Source organism: Oreochromis aureus, linkage group 12, assembly GCF_013358895.1.
Source record: "Oreochromis aureus strain Israel breed Guangdong linkage group 12, ZZ_aureus, whole genome shotgun sequence".
In the NCBI taxonomy this organism is placed as follows: domain Eukaryota; kingdom Metazoa; phylum Chordata; class Actinopteri; order Cichliformes; family Cichlidae; genus Oreochromis; species Oreochromis aureus.
Window position 1 is genome coordinate 8,911,587 of NC_052953.1, and position 18,439 is coordinate 8,930,025.

Here is an 18,439-nt window from a genome sequence, read left to right on the forward strand (position 1 = left end):
GGAGATGGATCTAAACAGGAGACCAAAGGACGCCACACACTTGGCACTGACATGTGAATGATATGTTGTTAACCAGTGAAGTATCCTGGATATTTCTTAGTTTGTGCTTCTAAAAATGACCATATTTTACAAAATGATTATGATTTACTTAGTTAACCTGAAACTAGCAGGTGAACCCAAAGTTATCAGGAAAGTGTTTGCTGAGGTTACATAACAAAGGAGCTGAGGATTGTTTCCCCATAGACTTCTCTGTAAACGCAAGTCTTTTTGCAACTTTAAGAGTCGCCTCTTAATAAATTGTAATAAATTGCCAATGTTGCGTATTTAAAAAAAAAAATAAAATAAAAAACTTTTGTAATTAAAATACTTTTGGTTTTAGCATGTTTTCAGAATATGTTATACATGCAGCATATTTTTCGTGAGTGTCCACTTCACATCTTGTAGTCCTAAGAACTAATTTGAACTACAAAGGAGTTATTGCGTCACATTGCGTCATCAGTAGTGGACAACTGTCACGCGGACCCTGGTAGAAATCATGGCTACAGGTGATGCGTTTAAAGTAAGTTTATTACGTTGCGTGGGTTTACAGTGCTTCGTGGTTGCTCATTTATGACTTTGGTCATATATTTATTATTATTCATTTATTTTATCCAGGCGAAAACTCATTGAGAGTTAAATTTAACTTCCAAGAGAGACCTGGCTAATAAGGGCAACAAAAATTAACTAAATACGGGCTTATTTCTGCAAATTAAGATACCTCGGAGAAAGACTTGGAGGTTTTTTGCTGTGTATTGTAGGTGTCATCTCTGAAGGGGAAAGTGGCCCTGATAACTGGTGCCAGCTCGGGAATCGGAGCCGGTACGAGCGTCCTGTTCGCTAAACTCGGAGCTCTGCTGGCTCTGAACGGCCGCGACGTGGAAAACCTCAACAAAGTAGCCAAAGAATGCACAGACTGTGGAGCCGACGAGGTACATAACGTAGTATGCTTCATATATATATGTCTGCACACACTTCCATAATGTAGTTGAATAAACACAAGTTGGATGCTGTAATAACAATATTATACTTTTATACATTTTCTGGCGGTTGGTACGACCTCCTGTGACCTCCTGTTGGTCAATTTAATGACCAACAGGAGGTCAATTTAATGAGCAGAACTAAGATATTAAACAATTTTAGTGTTTGTAACTACATCAGAATTACAAAAACAAGCTTGTACTAGAGACGCACTACTACTTACTGTATACTTTGTAATTTACACCTTACTAGTAGCTGGGTGGACCCCTTTTTTGCCTTCACAAATGCTTTAATTCTTCATGGCATTGATGCAAGAACATACAAGAAACATTTTGGAGATTTTGGTCCATATTGACTTGATAGCATCACACAGCTGCTGCAGGTTTGTCCCTTGCATGTCCATTTTACAAATCTCCCATTTCACCACAGTGCCAGAGCTCATCTGTTGGATTCTGGTCATTTTGGGGGCCATTTGAACAAAGTGCAAACTCATTTTCATGTTCAAAGTGTGTCAAGAAAACTTCCCTCACACCATTACACCTTCAGCAGCAGCCTGAACCTTTGATGCTATGCAGGTTGGATCTGTGCTTTCATGTTGTTTACGCCAAATTCTGAGCCTACCATCCAAAGCAGCAGGAATGGCACCCGCTGTGGTACCCTGTGTGGTCTTCTGCTGTGGTAGTCCATCTATTTCAAGGTTTGATGTGTTGCATTTAGTAATACTCTTCTGCATGCCTTAGTTGCCATGACTGGTAATTTGAGTTACAATCATCTCCAAGCAGTCTGGCCATTCTCCTTTGGCCCCTGGCATCGGCAAGTTATTTTTGCCCAGAGAACTGCCACTCACTGAATATCTTCTCTTTTTCAACCCTTCTCTGTGAATCCGTGAGATGGTTGTGTGTAGAGCTGGGCGATATGACCCAAAATTCATATCTCGATATTTTTTAGCTGGATAGCGATATAAGATATATATCTCGATATCTTTTTAAAGCCATAAAGTAAGAACAAAAAGAGAGTTCTTAGTCAAAGCTGTGTCCCAGATGTCACACAGGCAATTTTATTAACATACAGCATAGATGTACATGAAAAAAACTACTCAAAAATAAATTATGAGCATTTATTAAAGTATGATGCTCTATAAATAAAAGAAAACTATGTTGTTTTGTGCATAACAAAGAGCTCACAATTGTGCAGTCAAAATGTAAACTAAAAGACGCTGAGCATAATAACAAAGACAGATTTCACAGCTGCTCTGTTCCCAACTTCTACTGCATGACTGACAGCCTGGAGTTTGAAATCCGCTTCGTAACCAGGTCTCTGAACAGGTGCCATTTATGGTTCTTATACACACAAAATACGGTAATATTACGTTGAAGCACAGTACGTATTACTCCGCGAGGCTCCTCGGTAGCCGTAATGCTCCGACAATCCATCAAGCGGTGCAGCTCCGTAGCTTACCAAAGGCGAACTAAAACATTTTTTGACAGATTGCTGAGCGCTGTGTATCACATAAAATCGGTTCGCGGTCATCAAGCACAACCAGAATTCATACAAAAGGCACGCAGTCAACTTTTGAGAAAATGAAAGGATTTCAGGCCGTGCATGGCGTTAGCGTGGCTAGCTCGTTAGCGTGGTTAGCTCGTTAACACGTTGACGCCGTCCAGGCCCACGCACGGGGCGATGCGCAGTAACTCATTAACGGAGATTTGCCGTGTCCATCTTGTCGCTGCCTGCAGGTGAAGCGATGGGGGAGGAGGGGGAGTTGTGTTCAGTGAAGGAGAGGCGAGGTCGAGTAACGTTGTGTAAAGACAAAAGTGGACGAAAGAGAGGCAAACTTGCAGCTCCGCAACTATAATTATGTAACATAGACTATATCGATATAAAGGATATTGTCACATCTTATATCTCGTATAAAAATATATCGATATTTTTAAAAAACTCGATATATCGCCCAGCTCTAGTTGTGTGCGAAAAAAAACCCAGTAGATCAACAGTTTCTAAAATACTAGGATAATTCTAATGCTCACTTTAAACTTCAGCAGGTCCTACCGACCAAGTCTACATGCCTAAATGTTCAGAAACTGGCTGATTAGATATTTGCTTTGTAACTAACAAAAGTGACTGGTGAGTGTAAAGAAGCAGTTTTTAAGGCTGGTGCCACTATTGTTATTACTTGACCAGGCCGATATTTGTGCCTTTAACAAAACAGTTTGTTCTGTATTTACTGTTACTTTAGTGTTGAAGGCATACATTTTTGTCACCTTTATAAATAATTTAAAAAACAGTTCTTAATGAAAGGTTGTGTGTGCATGCAGCCTCTACTCGTTCCTGGAGACCTGACTGATGAGGAGATTGTGAAAAGCACGGTTGAGAAAACTATCGCTCACTTCGGCCGGCTGGATGTCCTGGTCAACAGTGCTGGCATACTGGCAATGGGCAGCATCGAGACAACAGACCTGGCTCAGTATGACAAGGTCATGAACGTTAATGTGAGGTAGGAGACCTGGCTTTATGTAGGAGATGTATTGGTATCAGTTTCACAAAGCCATATAGTTGTTGATTAAAGAAGAGGTTAGATATAAAACTGGGAAAGAGAAATAATTTATTACATGGCACTCTTCATATATTAAGAATATCTTTATATAATAATGATACTTGTCAAACTGTGAGGGTATTTTTTTAAGATGCTGCATTTGAATACAACTGAATATGAGATTTATTTTATTTAAATATTCTAAATTGTACATGATGTTTAACAGTTAATATTTTATTATACTGTGAGCAGTTTAGCAGTACTGTTTAATGTGTGCCTGCGTGCTTGAAAAGTAGAATTAAGCATGTTTTACCATCTTTACACACCATGGACACAATGAAGCTGCATGTATGAAAATGTAAGGGTGTTAAAATATAAAATGTTAAACAATTGATAAGAACACGGTGTCCTTTTGAAGTAGATTTTTTACATACTTAGGATGGCCAATCCTTCTAATGTAGGATCCATTTAGTCCTACATTAATTCTATTTGTGCTGTAAAAACAGGTTGGAATTCACAAGCAAAAGTGAATTCTGTGCAAATACAGATTTAACACTGCCATTATCGACAGGAACATTATCTCAGTAGAACCATTCATCAGCTGTCTAGACTGGATGTAGCCTGATTAATGTAGGCCTGGTGAGATACTGCTTTTACTACAATGGTGAAGCCAATCACAGATGTCAGGATGTTAACTGACCTTTGCAGTCTGGCAAGCACTGGTTATTATAATGAATCATAACTGCATATTTAATGTTCAAAGACTTTTAAAAGTAATTTTAGTTCATATATTACAGATCTATATACCACCTGACCCAACTTTGTGTACCACACCTGATCAAGACCAAAGGCTCCATCGTCAATGTATCCAGTGTGAACGGACAGAGATCAGTGGGTACTCTGCATGTAGACGCAATATTTAAACAGCACCATCCATATGCACTATCTTTATGAAGCTATGTGTTATAAAGCATCATCAAAGAAGTGTAATTTTTCTCTCTGTAGTTCCCTGGTGTGTTGGCCTATTGCATGTCCAAGGCTGCTATTGATCAGTTTACACGTTGCATAGCACTTGGTGAGCTCTTTATTACCTTCATGTGGACAGCAATATAAAACTTTGCATTGGCACATAAGAATGGACCATCATGTAACTACTTTTTTAAATTTCAGAGCTGGCATCAAAGCAGGTTAGAGTGAACTCTGTCTGGTAAGTGCAATAAACATGTTATTGTTGCACAAGGTTTTCAAACGTGGACTGCAGCCCTTCACATTTTCAGAGATTGCGGATATTAAAAGTGCTGATAGTGAAAATAGCACAAGCAAAGTGGGCATCATATGCCTCCTGCCTGCTCTAACCACGCAGCACCCTGGTATAAACCAAACAAAGAATTTGACATCTCAAGCAACTACCGTGGCCGGCTGTGGCTCAGGTGGCACAGCAAGTCATTTCCCAATTGGAATGGTCAGTGGATCAATCTCTGACTCATCCAGCCTCGTGCCGAAGTGTTCTTAGGCACCCCTGATGCATCCATCGGAGTGCGAGTGTGTGCGCCACTGTTAGAAAGTGCTTAGAAAGCACTGTGTGATTTTGTGTGTGATTGGGTGGATGGAACTTGCAGTAGAAAGTGCTTTGAGTGCTCAACTGAATAGAAAGGTGTTGTATAAGTATCAGTCCATTTACCTACTGCTGTGTGCTACACAGAAGGGGCAACTTCAAACTCCTGAACTGCTTCTCCAAACTTTTTCGAGAGTCCATGTGTGAAAACTGCTTTCAATTCTGCGCTGTTTGACTGTCCAAAATCTGATGGGGAGAAAAAAATCATTTCTGATTTTATTTGTTCAGTCCTGGTGTGATCATCACCGATGTCCACAAGAGAGCGGGACTAAATGAGGAACAGTATACCCAGGTAATATTTACTGTATTCAGCTGAATAAATATGTATAGAATCTCAGTCATGCAACTCAAGTCATCTCAAATGTGAGGATCTATTTCTTTAATTTTTTAGCAACATAACCAAAAATGTAACTTTATGCATTATTTTCTTATTGTTTTATATTTTTACCACCAGTTTCTTGATAAGTGTAAGCAGACCCATGCCCTCGGTCGACCAGGCGAGGTGGAAGAAGTGGCCCACAGCATTGCTTTCCTGGCGTCTGATGCTGCCAGCTTCATTACTGGAGTCAACCTGCCAATTGATGGCGGCCGTCATGCCATGTGCCCGAGATAAGACCGTGTATGTACAGCACCCTGTACATACACGGTCTTTTCTGGTCTTATCAACACCCATACAGCACTCTGCTAATATAACACTTTTAAACCTCGAGTCTGTCTGTGTTTTTGAATTGCATAAGGCTGCACTAACATTGAACGAGTCCCCCTAATGGCATTAAAATTTAAATGATGATGAAAGCTGCTAGAGAAAAAAGACATCACAGACACCATTTACCTTCATCTGTACAATGGTAGTAGTGGCTGGCACGACATCAAATTTCCAGGTGTGAAATGAACAAAAGGAAACTAAAGTGTCACAAACAGGCAGTTTAAATGCATTTATTTTGTTGCGTTTGAAAATTTTCTTTGAAGAAAAACTTGGAAAGCTACTTATCAACAAAGCTTTCAGACTTTTTATTGAATTACCTATCGAGGCGTTAGACTTAAATGTCTGTTCAGACCAAAACACTGTTAGCTTGTGTACAATGGTAGTTAAGAGTTGTATAGTGTAAAAACAAAAAAATCCTCTGAGTTGTTATCATTATTGCATATTTCAGTAAGAACCTTTAAACCTCCAAATGACAAAAAAATAAAATACAATCCTAAAATGGTGCCTAGTTTGAAGATTTTAAATAATCTTTAAATAGAATCCACTGATAATAAATGTTGCATAGCTATACATTTACATTTTGACAAACTTAAATTATTTTGTCAGACTCATACAAAGAATATTGAAAATGTTAATACCTTGAAAATATAATTTAAGAAATTTGGCCTGTATGTATACGTAACAGTCTTCCCTTTAAAAGCACAGACGTAGCTTTGCTGACAAGAGTTTATCATACACGTGTCGACTGCGGCAGCACCAGGTGTCACCTCTGTGTCATCCCAGATCATATCGGGCAACGACTTGTTTTGCTGCAGGATGGGAGGAACAGAACGAGGTAGCATCTTGACACTTTTTTTTTCAGTTCACACGAGAAATCTTTGCTCCACCTTGACATTTAAGGCACCCCACAGCAGTTATTTGTGTGAAGATATCCGCATAAATGTGGTGTCTCGTAGCACTGGACAGTTAATAGAGGCTCAAAAAGACTTACCTGGAGACTGTGTGTGTGTGCCTGAAGCACACTATACCTGAATGAGTGATATGACATTTATACCGTGTATCCTTAAAGGCTGTGTAACAATAACTATTGCACTTTATCTTACAATATACAGTACATATACATGTTTAAATAATACTTAAACATTGAAAGAAGGAGTAACTGAATTTGAACTGTTCTGTATTTCCATACAAGTCAGACCGTGAAGAAACTATGATACACCATGGTCTGAGATATGACAGAAATGAGACGTTCATAATACTTCCTTCCAAAAGGGGCATCCAGGTCTTGTGTCACACAAACAAGTCTCTAACAAAAGGAGCTTATTGTGTTGCATATGCTGATTAGTGCCAGAAGTCTTATCTCTGCGATTCCAATGGGCCTTCTTTATCTGGCGCCCCTCCTGTTTCTGCAGTCCAAGCATATTTTGGGGAGAAAAAAAAATGGGAGGTTGTTTTTTTTGTGTTTTTTTCTTTTTTGCAAATCACTGAAGTGCTGTTCTCCCTCATCCAAAATCTTCCATGAAGTCACTGCTTTTAGGAGCGTGCCACAGTTATTTATAAGAAGCACACAGGTCCAACCTCTAGGTGATAGTGTGCCCCGGGCTCTGCAGTTGGGAGGTTGTGCACATCCACTATGGGGAGTAAGTTTGGATCCTGGCTCTGGAACATAAAATGCGTCTGATGCCAGCGCCCATCCTTGATCTGAAAGCCAGATTTGCATAGTGTTATGGGACATAATCACAAAATCGCATGAAAGAGCAAGTTCTCCGTCTTCTGGTGTTATTTCTATATTGACACAATTTTATCAGCTCGTTTTCAGATATCCATCACTGTCTTCAAAACCAGTGCAAAAAGAGGCAAATGGAATTTAACTGGGCCCCTCACTGAAAAAGCAGTCTATTCTCGATAATCCTCAGACGTCACTGGGAATAATTTTAATTGGAATGACTTTCTACCAAAGAAATGCTCCTTCCAGAAACTACTGACAAAGAGTTTTGTGGATTATCCAAAGTAACCGGGACAGCATTTATGGAAAGAAGGCTAATGCTGCATTCCTTTTTTTGATGCTGTGAGCACATCAAACCAAACTGCATTAACCCCCATAATATTAGGTTGAATATTGAAGAATGGAGCTAGGGTGAAAAGGTGATTAGCTTTGTGAAGCATGAAGGCTTAAAGAAAAAAACTAAACAAAAAACTTGGTTAACCAGTATCTCTGTAAAACTGAGGAAACAGCCAACTGGCTGTTAAAACATCAATTTATGTTTTTAGAGGAACTTGTCATAAAGTCTTTAAAGCATGTGATGCTCTATAACAGCGCTCCACAACCTCCGGGCCACGGACCGGTACAGGTCTGTGAGTCATTTGGTACCGGGCTCCAAGAGTTGAGGCTCGGGTGTGAAATTTATGGTTTTCAGGGTTATTTTTTTTTAGCGTTTTTATCATTAACTCGGTTTCCCTGGGTCTTTCCCCGTGTCTTATGAATGAATCTTCTTTGTTTGGAACAGTACTGGTTTTATTTTGTTGTATCCGCGACATCTTAAAGGCCAGTCCGTGAAAATATTGTTGGACATAAACCGGTCTGTGGCGCAAAAAAGGTTGGGGGCCGCTGCCCTACAAGGAAAAAAAAAACATTTCTTGCTTTGTACAAAAAAAATGCCCCAAAAGACTAAATTTATTATAATAATACAATCAAGACCAAAGTACTGAGTATTGGATTGACTTCAGTGCCATAACGGTAACGATGCATACCCAGCAGTCATCTCTGGGTACGAGCGGCTCCACGAGGTCTCCTGCTCCAATCCTCTGTCCTGTCCAGGCCTTAAAGCTTACAGCTGTGGATGAACGTTGCAGGGAGGGTCCTGCTGCCCACACAGACATGTTGAGGCAGTGAATGATGATGTGCTGCACAGCCTCAGTGCTCAAAAGGTGGATGAAGTTCATCTGGATGCGACCAACCCCGGTGTCCAACTATGAAGTAAGTAGATTTTTCTTAATGCATTTAAAAGTGAAAAGGTTAAGTTCAGAATCTGGACGCCTTGGTGTTATGACAAACTAATTTACTGTATACTGAGTGTATTGGCTTCATCTTACATCATTTACTCTTTTTGACCATGATTTTTGCAGTAAATTTACTATAGTACATTCAGAAAAGCAGTTAAACTAAGATAAATGATAGCAATCCTTAACAATTGTTAATTTACAATTAAAAATAACCAATTGTTAGTCTTTCTAATGAACAGACTTGAGCACAATCTGTTTGGATGTTGATAACAGACTGCAGCTCTGCTATGAATCTGAATGAGGTACATCTGGATCACAGATTGTACCTTAATTATGACTGTCTAACCCTGTTATTATATTCACAGTTTAAGAAGGAAATGGATCAGTCCATATTTGTGTTATTGTGTGCCATTCGGTGTTTTGTTGCAATATCTTCAAGCCGAAATGACAAAAGACTCAGTGGATAAAGGGTATTTTCAGAGTCTGAGGATTTACTTGCCAACTCAGTGTGTGTTTGATGATGACTTGGCCAAGTCTGAAGACCAAATGGGATGCCTTAAGATTCACTACGACTGTGATCTTTCCAAATAGTCCTAGAGTTTATTGTGCAGAGCCAGAAATTGAACAGCTGTGCTCCTTTATTTATTGCACGAGTGTCATTATGCACACACATGGCCCATCTTAAACCCCAAGCCTCTCTACTTTTTTAGAAATCTTTCTGAAGCCAACACGAGGAGAACATTTTCCACAAGGACACAAGCAATCGTGGATTTGATATTTATCCACCGTCTGCATAGTATGCAAAGCAATCTTGTCTGTATCTAAGTGATATGTATTTACATTTTACTGGATATTTTATCTAGCTCAGGCAAATGGATAAAAATAGATAACCTAACCTTGGAAACTGTGAGAGGCTTCAGGCAAGTTTGTCCTCCACCAGTGAAGTTGCACGTCACCTCAATCGTGTCAGCTGCGCATCCGAGGTTTGGATCAATCCAGTAAGTGCCTTTCAACATGAAGCAATGATGGGAGAACAACCCTTAACTACATAAACAGAGACCATATGTGCACAGAAATGATGGTCCTGTTTAAATATTTCCTCACCGTCATACATCTTCTGCTCACAGTTGTAGAGATCTCTGCAGATTCGGGCAGGATTGTCGCGGGTTCCCAGCGGGTTCTTAAGACTCTGGATCAGAGTGCTGAGATGCTGCAGCGTCTTAAATATCTCATTGCCCTGGTCTAACATGGGCAGGTCCATGCTCGGATAATTCTGATTTGCACATAAATAAATCACTTGAGGTTTTGAAATTTGTCTTTGAGTATATGAAACTTAATTTCATTGTTAACTGTTGATTTATCCGTAGCTATTCTTGAAAACTGTGATAGTCATGACTATATTCTGTACTGCTGCAGTGACCCAATTAACTTTAGCTGCATAGTTTCCATCAATACAAACCTCTTGTCTCAGTGCAGCATGGGAATCAATGATGACTTGAAAAGCAGCACCGAGGGCTTCATTTCTCTGCCAGAAAAAAAGGTAGAAAGGCATGAAGGTAACCTATTTGACTTGCATTATGTGATTAATCCCAGAAAAATCCAGTTTAACAAAACAGGTGAAACACACGTACAAGTGAAAGGGCAGAACTGGGACGCCCCTAGAAAACAACAGAAAAAAACCTGTTATATTACAACTTATTTTGTCTTATCTGCATTTATGTGACAACAGCTGTTCAGCGCATTTGTGTTCATGAAACAGTTCTGTAAATCCTGATCTACCCTGTCGGTGGTGGTGTTTAATTTTCTCCCAATGTGCAGATAAGACACAATCATGAATGCAGAGGAAATGAGGCATGAAAACGCAGGAAATAAAGCGTATCAAATGCAGAAAAGAAAAGCCGCTAGCCAAAAGCTATTTGCATTAGATCACAGTGGGGAAAAAAGCAGGTGTAACTAGTTAGATTATCCTGTAAATAGCACCGTATGTTTATAGTTTAAAGTGTAGATGTACAAATGACTTTGTATTCTTCAAATTATTTTCCAGCAAACTTAAAGGGAATCCCACGTTTTCCTACTTTTTACTCTCAGTGTGTCTCAGTCTGTTCTCCCACTAAATCATGCTGTCTTTGCCAGAGATCAATTAATTTATTTATACTTTCTGGAAAATACAAAAGTCATCCATTTCAACTAAACATAATTTTCCCTGGTATTTCCCCCCATACGCATTAAACACTGAAATCAACCCCAGATTGTCTGAAACAGAAATTTGCCTTTTTAAAATGTAGTAAAAGAAGAACTCACGGTTGGTCCAGGTGGTCCGCGAGGACCAGGAGATCCCTAAAAGGTTCCATTCACACATTAGGCTTCAAAATATTTATAACTTGGCTTTTATAAAAAGTGATTAAGGTCATTCATTTCTTTTCATACTTTGCAAAAAATAATATAAAAGCTACAGAGGTGATTAATTACTCACTCTAGGTCCCTGCATCCCCTGTTAGAGAGATGAAAGCAATACAATCAATATAAGTGCAGAGACGACATTATATTATCTTGTACAGTGTAATGGCATCTTAGTGCTACAAATTCAACAGACAGTCTTTATCTACTGTATTTTGAATTGCCCTCTTGCTTCTTTGCAAGCCTACACTCAGAAATCTTATTTCCACACAGCAAATCCTATTTCCACACGGCAAACCCATACATGAATGTTGGCGTTTTAAGAGTGAGGTTGTGAATTATGCCTGTGTATGAGCGCTCAACAAACCTCTTAAAAAGCTTGAGAGGAGCAAGCAGCCAACATTTATCACCCTGACAGGATTTCCACAGCAGCTAAGTGTCACTGTGAGTGTAACAACAAACAGCGGAACACAATAGGAAATGAAAAGTCCTGAGGGCAAAGGAGGCTGAGCGGTGTGCTGTCTCCATACTAAGTATCCTATTCTGTGCTCACAGTAAAGACAGAAAAGGATTCATCAAAACAGCGCCACGCACCGTCTCCCCTCGACTTCCTTTGTCACCCTGGGGTCCCTGATGGAGAGAAACAAGACAAAGGATCACTCCATCATTGCCAAAAAAACCAGGGAGAAGTCACATAAAGCTTGGCACATGGGATGACATACGAGGTACATACAGGATGACCGCTGGGGCCAATGATGCCAACGGGGCCCAAAGCACCCTCCATACCCTGGAAAGCAGAAGCATGTAAGTGACTGAGGACGGATGATGTAGCATCTGATGAAGCGGTACTTATTTTTCATGCCAAGTGTGCAGTTTGTGAGAGTTCAGTGCAAAGGCATTGGCTGAAATACTGCACTGAGTTGCCAAACTACCGTTAATCTTCATCTTACCATCAAACCACGTGGTCCTTTTGGTCCCTGTATCCCTGCTGGGCCAGTGTCTCCTGGAGGTCCCTAGAAACAAGCACAAGAAATAAAGACAATAGTATTTGTATTTCTTTGTCTAAACCAGACATGTTATTTCAGATAGTGAGAACACATCCAAAGCTGTGTGCTACATGTGAGAAACTGGATGATGGGAAACCCTGATTCTCATGATGTTAATATGTTTAAACAGCTCTATGCCAGTGTTAAACTGTCCTCCTTCATCACCATTAAAGCTGCTGAAGAAATGTCTTTAGCTGCAATTCATTAGGAAGTAGGTCTAAGATTGTATATGTGTCAAAGACCCATACTGCGTTAAATTTAAACATCTACTATTATAATAGTCGTATATTTTATCAAACAAACAAAACTATGTTTTTAATATCCCATTTAAAAAGTTGCTTCAGAAAATTTGTGTGGATTTACCTTAGACTGTGTAAAAAGTAACTTAGCTTCAAGATGTTAGCATCTCTCTTTTTGCAGAAGTAATAGTACAAACAAGCACTACATCAGTTGGGCTGCTTTTTAAATTAATAAATAGTTATTCTTCAAGTATGTAAATTGTTAAAAATTAAAAATCACACACATAAATTTTTTTAAACAAGCAGACTGGAAACTGCAGTTTACAAGCACAGAACACAGCAGTGCAGAATATTCTTATAAATCTAAAGATTAGTTTCACAAACGTGTAGGTGCTGTCACAGATGTGCTATTTCAAACATTTATTCAACGGGTGAACAGCAAATGTGCTGACAGTTTTACTCTCAAATATGTATATAAAAAAGAAGCAAATGGTTTGAAGCACAGTGTTTTACAGAAGCCCTGACCATAAAAAGTGCCATTACAAAAACACTACATTTTATACTTATTATAGTTATCAATATTGTTGACATTACAAACGTAACATCACTCCAGGACTTGTCATGCTTTAAGTATTCTTGCCCATTTCTTCTGAGTAAGAACGACCATTATAAACTCTACCGAGCACCGGCACAAAGCTCATGTGCTCGACACTCCTGTTCAACTCCCCACTGCAGGAAAATATCCAACATCACTCTCAGGGTTTTAAATTAAAGACTTAGACTCCAATAAAGCCTACTCTGTTTCTTCAGCTTGTAATGATATATACTTCAGCAGTGCTGTAAGTAAAACTTATGGTGTAGCAGATGTCATCCTGAGGCATGTTACAGTAATACCAAACAGCTTTCATGTCTAATATTTCCAAAAATCATATAATATTATGCAGCTCTCGACAACTTAAGACTTTTAAACTTTAAAAAAGTTTTTCAGCCTTAAGGTGACTTAAACCCACAAATTACTTTAATAAGCCTATTCTAAAGGTTAAAAACTTTATTCAGTCTAAAAATGTTGGCCTGAGGTCATAACTTTGGTTCTAAATGGAGAATGTGTAGAAGCTTACCTTTGGTCCAAAGAGACCAAACACCCCCGGAAATCCTTGTTCGCCAGTATCCCCCTAATAAAAAAGAAGGAAGGGAAAGTATGGATGTTATTATTGCATAGCAAAAGAATGCTGTCCTATAAAGGAATTTGAGTTGTAAGAAAAAAAGAATCAGCCCTCACCGGTTGCCCTTTAACTCCCTGATCTCCTTGTTTTCCTGGTAATCCCATCCCGCCAATGGAGCCTCTCTTCCCTGCTGGACCAATTTGTCCTGGGAGCCCCTTCTCGCCCTATAGAAGATATGCAATCACACGAGAATCATTTTTACATCCATGCCATAACCTCTGTATAGCTACTTTAACAAAAATACAGAAGTCACTATAGTTCAGCGAGCACCTACTTCATGTTTTCTGTGATAAGGCACTGCTAATTGCATTTAGTGTGGTCCCTAATCATGTAGCAAGTATCAGTAGCAAAACTTAACCTAAAATACAGTTGTGCTGGCCCGTTCCTTTCTCCTTTGGGTGTCCCTTAAATCGGTTTAGATTTAGATGCAGAAGAACCAAGCTACAGTTCATCAAAACTTGGCATGTTTATGTTTAGATCATCACATATAACAAAATTAGAATGCAACTTGATGCCCTGAGTGGGGCAGAGAGATGAAAACTGTCCAATGCTGCAGATCTCATAAATACAGCCTCTCTGTTTGTCTTGCATATTTGCATCTTATATAATATTTGCAAGGACATGCAAACAAAAACTGTGGCAATTCAATGATACTTTCCAACACAAACTTCCCGACATTATTGCAATGGATAGTAGGTCTTCTGAGAAACAGTATAAAGACTTTATGCAGCATTCAGCCTTTGAAATTACATAAGGCTCCACATATAAAGGCAGCATTATGTTGCTGAGGGAGGCATTTATAGCAGATTAAAAGCTTTCTGGCAATTACGAGTAATATCAGCAGTAATTTTGCCTGCACTGCAGTCTATAAAGATTCTTGTGCTGTAAGTTAACATGTTCCTTGTGAATATGATCAAAGCCAGGCAAGCTGTCAACCATCATTTCATCCTCATCACCTTTGGACCAAAGGATCCTTGATTTCCAGGAAGCCCTGTTACACCCTTTTCACCCTGCTGCCCAGGTTTTCCAGGAAAGCCCACGTTTCCATCTTCTCCTTGCTCCCCCTAAATACAGGAGGCAATTAATGAGCAATATTTTCTTTTCATTCAATGAAACAGGCACCACTGACAGTGTCTTCACCTTAACTCCTTTACTTCCATCTATGCCAGGCTGGCCATCCATACCAGGTGGACCCTCAAGTCCCTCCCTCCCAACAACCCCACGTGGACCAGTAGAACCCTCAGGACCCTTGGACGATCAGAAAACTTTATGTTAATGTTTAAGTTAAGGTTTCATTATATAAGCAGACAAGGAGTTTGTCCAACTCACTGGTGGCCCTTTGGTACCAGATGCACCTCTTGCCCCTGATTTTCCTTTCTGACCCTGAAACACAAAGAATTCATGTCAAGGTTCAGACACGGGTACATAAAAGAAAATACAGTAATAATAATATCCCAATAATATTGGAAGAGGTGATTAAGTTACTCATAAATGTAAAATCTTAACTATTTATGTCCTTACTTGGTCACCTTTGGATCCTTTCAGTCCTGGTTGTCCCTTTGGTCCAGGTTTCCCCTGAAATGATTATTAGTGTTTGATTTAAAGATCACAGTTTTTTTTGTGGACAATTTTACACAATATTTATACAACTGAGTTTTACAGTTTACAAGAAAAAGTATACTTACAGGAAGGCCAGGGGCACCAGGTTCCCCTCTTGCTCCATCAACACCTATTTGACCCTGAAAATTTTTATTTTCTTCATTTCAATACTGATTTTAACACTGTTTGCACCAAAAATAATGTAAAAAGAGGATCATATCACTTTCTTTTAAACTTTACTTACAGCCTGTCCAGGGTCACCTGGTTCTCCTCTCTCCCCTCTGTCTCCAGGACGACCCTGGATTAAGATTGGAAAACATAATAAACAATCAGGAAGAGCACAAAGAGAACCAGCGCTTGAAAAACTGCTAAATCTCGGAAACTCACTCTGTCACCTTCAGGACCTGGGAGACCTTCTAATTTGCTGTCATCTCCCTGTTCACCCTAATTGAGCAACACAGAAAAAAAAACAACCACAATCAGTAGATTTTCCCTTAAATCCAGCGGTCTTTGCAAAATCAATGCATGCTTTATTCGAAACACATGGCTTGCTCTCTTTATATGAATGGCAAATCATTACATGCACTATTACCCACAATGATTCCATTTTACATAAATGGAGCCAATATTTGTTCCAGGGTCTTTATGAGATTCATTAAACAATAGCCACAGATATGTGTATAATTTTAATAGGTATGTGCTGTGCATGTATCAAATGAAATAAATAATTGAAGAGCCCAGAAAGGAAAATAAAAAGCTGAAGTATAATTAGGGCTGAGCAGGGGCCAAGTAAATGAACGAAAATGTACTGTAGCAAAAATGATAAAAACAGAACTGTGACAGATCTGTTTTTATCTGCAGTATTTTTTATTGACGGTCATAAATTTTGCAATCATCCATGTGATTGGATGATATTGATTTAATTAGAGCACAAGCATAGCCATCATATCTAGGATATTGGCAAAGGGAAAATGACAAATATCCACATCCAGATGGCTTCTGCCAAGGGACTAAAAAAATTGCAAATTAGCATCTCACTAAAACTGTGGTGCAGTGAGTTACATTCTATGCTGCTCCTGTCAAATAAACACAAATTATGTGGCTAATGTGGCCAAAATCATGTGCAGAAGAGTCCAGGTGCTTGGCTAATTACATACACTTGATACACTGAGTTAATTGGGTGTGTCCTAGTTCATATCACTGATCAAATTAGAGATGACTTTGGGGATATTGCAAGGACAACAAGACAGACACAGGAAGCACTAATTAGAGACACAACTGAAGTTCCAGTGTATCCAGAAAAAACGATCCTGACCATGCACTCAAAGACAATGTGCTACATACATTGTTAGGAAGAGCTCATTAGACACAAAGAGCAACTGCCTATTAGAGGCAGTAAATAAGACTGGGAATGTACCTTTTCACCTTTTGGCCCAGGTGGTCCCAGTGGGCCTGGTGGTCCAACGTGACCCTATGACAAGAAAATACGATTATGACTCAACCTCGTTTCAGAACAGCAAGCACTGAGCTTAAGCTTCACAGTGTGACATGTTTGTAAGACAGAAGAAGATCAGAAAAAACATCCGACTGCATCCAATAGTGTCACTGGCCCTTACTTCAATAGAGTGCATACAGTGATAAAATAATTAACTTAATTGAAAATGTTTATTTTGCTACTCGATAAGATGAATCCCCAGGTTAATGATATTATTCCGTCTTATATGCAATAATAGTGTTGCATTTTACTGTTATATTTTTTATAGATTGTCTTCTCATATATTCTCTGACTGGAGTAGGTGGCACTCATAGGGATCGTTTTGTACGCAAGAATCATCGCATGACCCGTGAAAAAACATCCCTTTTTATGCGAGTCTGTACAGAGCCTGAAGATTAAAACCTGGCTGTTTGAATATTCCCCTCGGGTCTCTCATTTTTCATAACATACCACAATTAGATGCTTGAATTAAACAAAGGCTTACCTTGTAACCTGATATGCCCGGGTCTCCTTGTTGGCCCATTCTCCCTGGAGCACCCTAGGGAAATATATATATATTTAGCCCATATATATAAACACACTAATTAAGTCTTTTAGTCCTACTGTGAAGAATTTACCACTGGTCCGATGGTTCCTCTTGCTCCCTTCTGCCCAACAAATCCTGGCTCTCCTGGCACGCCGGCTGGCCCAGTCTCACCGAGATGACCTTGTTGACCTTTGCTCCCCTGGAAAAAGGCCATCAATGAGCAGTTATTCACTGAGCATACAAATAGCCCTAAATAGTCGTGCAGTTAGTTTGACAAAATCAAACATCTAATGCTAAAACTCTACTTGACAAGCACCTCCAGTGTTGTGCTTATAGAGGTTACAGACCTTTCTGTTTGTTTACTACTACAGCAGAGAACGTTTTAACTCCCAGTGCAGGAGAGTAAATTGACAGACATCCAAGATTGAAAGGTGTATTTAGCTTCAAGCAAGTGAACTGACAAACCTTTTCTCCTGGCCTTCCTCTTTCCCCAATTTTGCCAGGTTTACCCTCCTGACCCTGATAACAGAAAATCGAACAGGGTTCTAGTGGACCAAAAGAGCTGTCTTTTCATTGGAACTGAGTGAAATTTGGAGCTGGTTGGCGAAACACTCACCCTCACCCCCACCAGCCCAGGAGGCCCAGGTGGTCCTTCCTTTCCTTTCAGGCCAATTTCACCCCTGTCTCCTGTGGTGCCCTCAGGACCAGCATCCCCCTTTTCACCCTGGGAAGAGTGAACGAGTCAAATAAAAAGAAGAAAATCATCATCTAACAGTTGAGTGAGAATAAACTGGATTACTGTAACAATAATCACAAGCATCCTTAGCCAGTATTGTAATCGGACATAGCTTCATATATCTGAACAAAGTATCATTATTTATATCCAATAAAGTATTTTACAAGCCCAGAATAAATATGTTACAGTATTTTATAAGCCATTAATGATACTGCCCACTGAGAGGCCTGCACAACAGCGGATGGAGATGCCTGCTGGTAGTGTAAGGAGTTAATATCTACCAGCCTGAGGAGTTTGATTCCAC

The 18,439-nt window shown here is 39.5% G+C and overlaps 2 protein-coding genes across 3 annotated transcripts in view; one reads left to right on the forward strand and one right to left on the reverse strand.

The window, feature by feature from the left end:
* Positions 1-489: 489 nt before the first annotated feature.
* On the forward strand, positions 490-5,874 carry zgc:101858 (uncharacterized protein LOC449555 homolog). Its single transcript, XM_031747186.2, has 8 exons — positions 490-559; positions 798-968; positions 3,333-3,511; positions 4,348-4,441; positions 4,556-4,625; positions 4,721-4,757; positions 5,394-5,457; positions 5,620-5,874. The coding sequence occupies exons 1-8, from the start codon at positions 536-538 to the stop codon at positions 5,776-5,778; spliced, it is 798 nt and encodes a 265-aa protein (XP_031603046.1). The 5' UTR covers positions 490-535; the 3' UTR covers positions 5,779-5,874.
* A 211-nt stretch (positions 5,875-6,085) lies between these two features.
* Positions 6,086-18,439, reverse strand: part of col27a1b (collagen, type XXVII, alpha 1b) — a 69,145-nt gene continuing 56,791 nt past the window's right edge. Inside the window, exons 37-61 of one of the 2 annotated variants that reach the window (XM_031746735.2) lie at positions 18,016-18,123; positions 17,865-17,918; positions 17,491-17,598; positions 17,358-17,411; positions 16,796-16,849; positions 15,766-15,822; positions 15,623-15,676; positions 15,465-15,518; positions 15,301-15,354; positions 15,109-15,162; positions 14,920-15,027; positions 14,736-14,843; positions 13,836-13,943; positions 13,675-13,728; positions 12,222-12,284; positions 12,005-12,058; positions 11,866-11,901; positions 11,348-11,365; positions 11,176-11,211; positions 10,506-10,532; positions 10,334-10,399; positions 9,979-10,147; positions 9,771-9,880; positions 8,623-8,841; positions 6,086-7,572 (exon numbers count right to left, since the gene is read on the reverse strand). In XM_031746735.2, coding sequence (XP_031602595.1) covers positions 7,426-7,572; positions 8,623-8,841; positions 9,771-9,880; positions 9,979-10,147; positions 10,334-10,399; positions 10,506-10,532; positions 11,176-11,211; positions 11,348-11,365; positions 11,866-11,901; positions 12,005-12,058; positions 12,222-12,284; positions 13,675-13,728; positions 13,836-13,943; positions 14,736-14,843; positions 14,920-15,027; positions 15,109-15,162; positions 15,301-15,354; positions 15,465-15,518; positions 15,623-15,676; positions 15,766-15,822; positions 16,796-16,849; positions 17,358-17,411; positions 17,491-17,598; positions 17,865-17,918; positions 18,016-18,123 — 1,974 coding nt within the window. In that variant the 3' untranslated portion in view covers positions 6,086-7,425. The remainder of the gene's footprint in view (positions 7,573-8,622; positions 8,842-9,770; positions 9,881-9,978; positions 10,148-10,333; positions 10,400-10,505; positions 10,533-11,175; positions 11,212-11,347; positions 11,366-11,865; positions 11,902-12,004; positions 12,059-12,221; positions 12,285-13,674; positions 13,729-13,835; positions 13,944-14,735; positions 14,844-14,919; positions 15,028-15,108; positions 15,163-15,300; positions 15,355-15,464; positions 15,519-15,622; positions 15,677-15,765; positions 15,823-16,795; positions 16,850-17,357; positions 17,412-17,490; positions 17,599-17,864; positions 17,919-18,015; positions 18,124-18,439) is intronic. The other variant, XM_039620872.1, reaches the window with a different exon arrangement.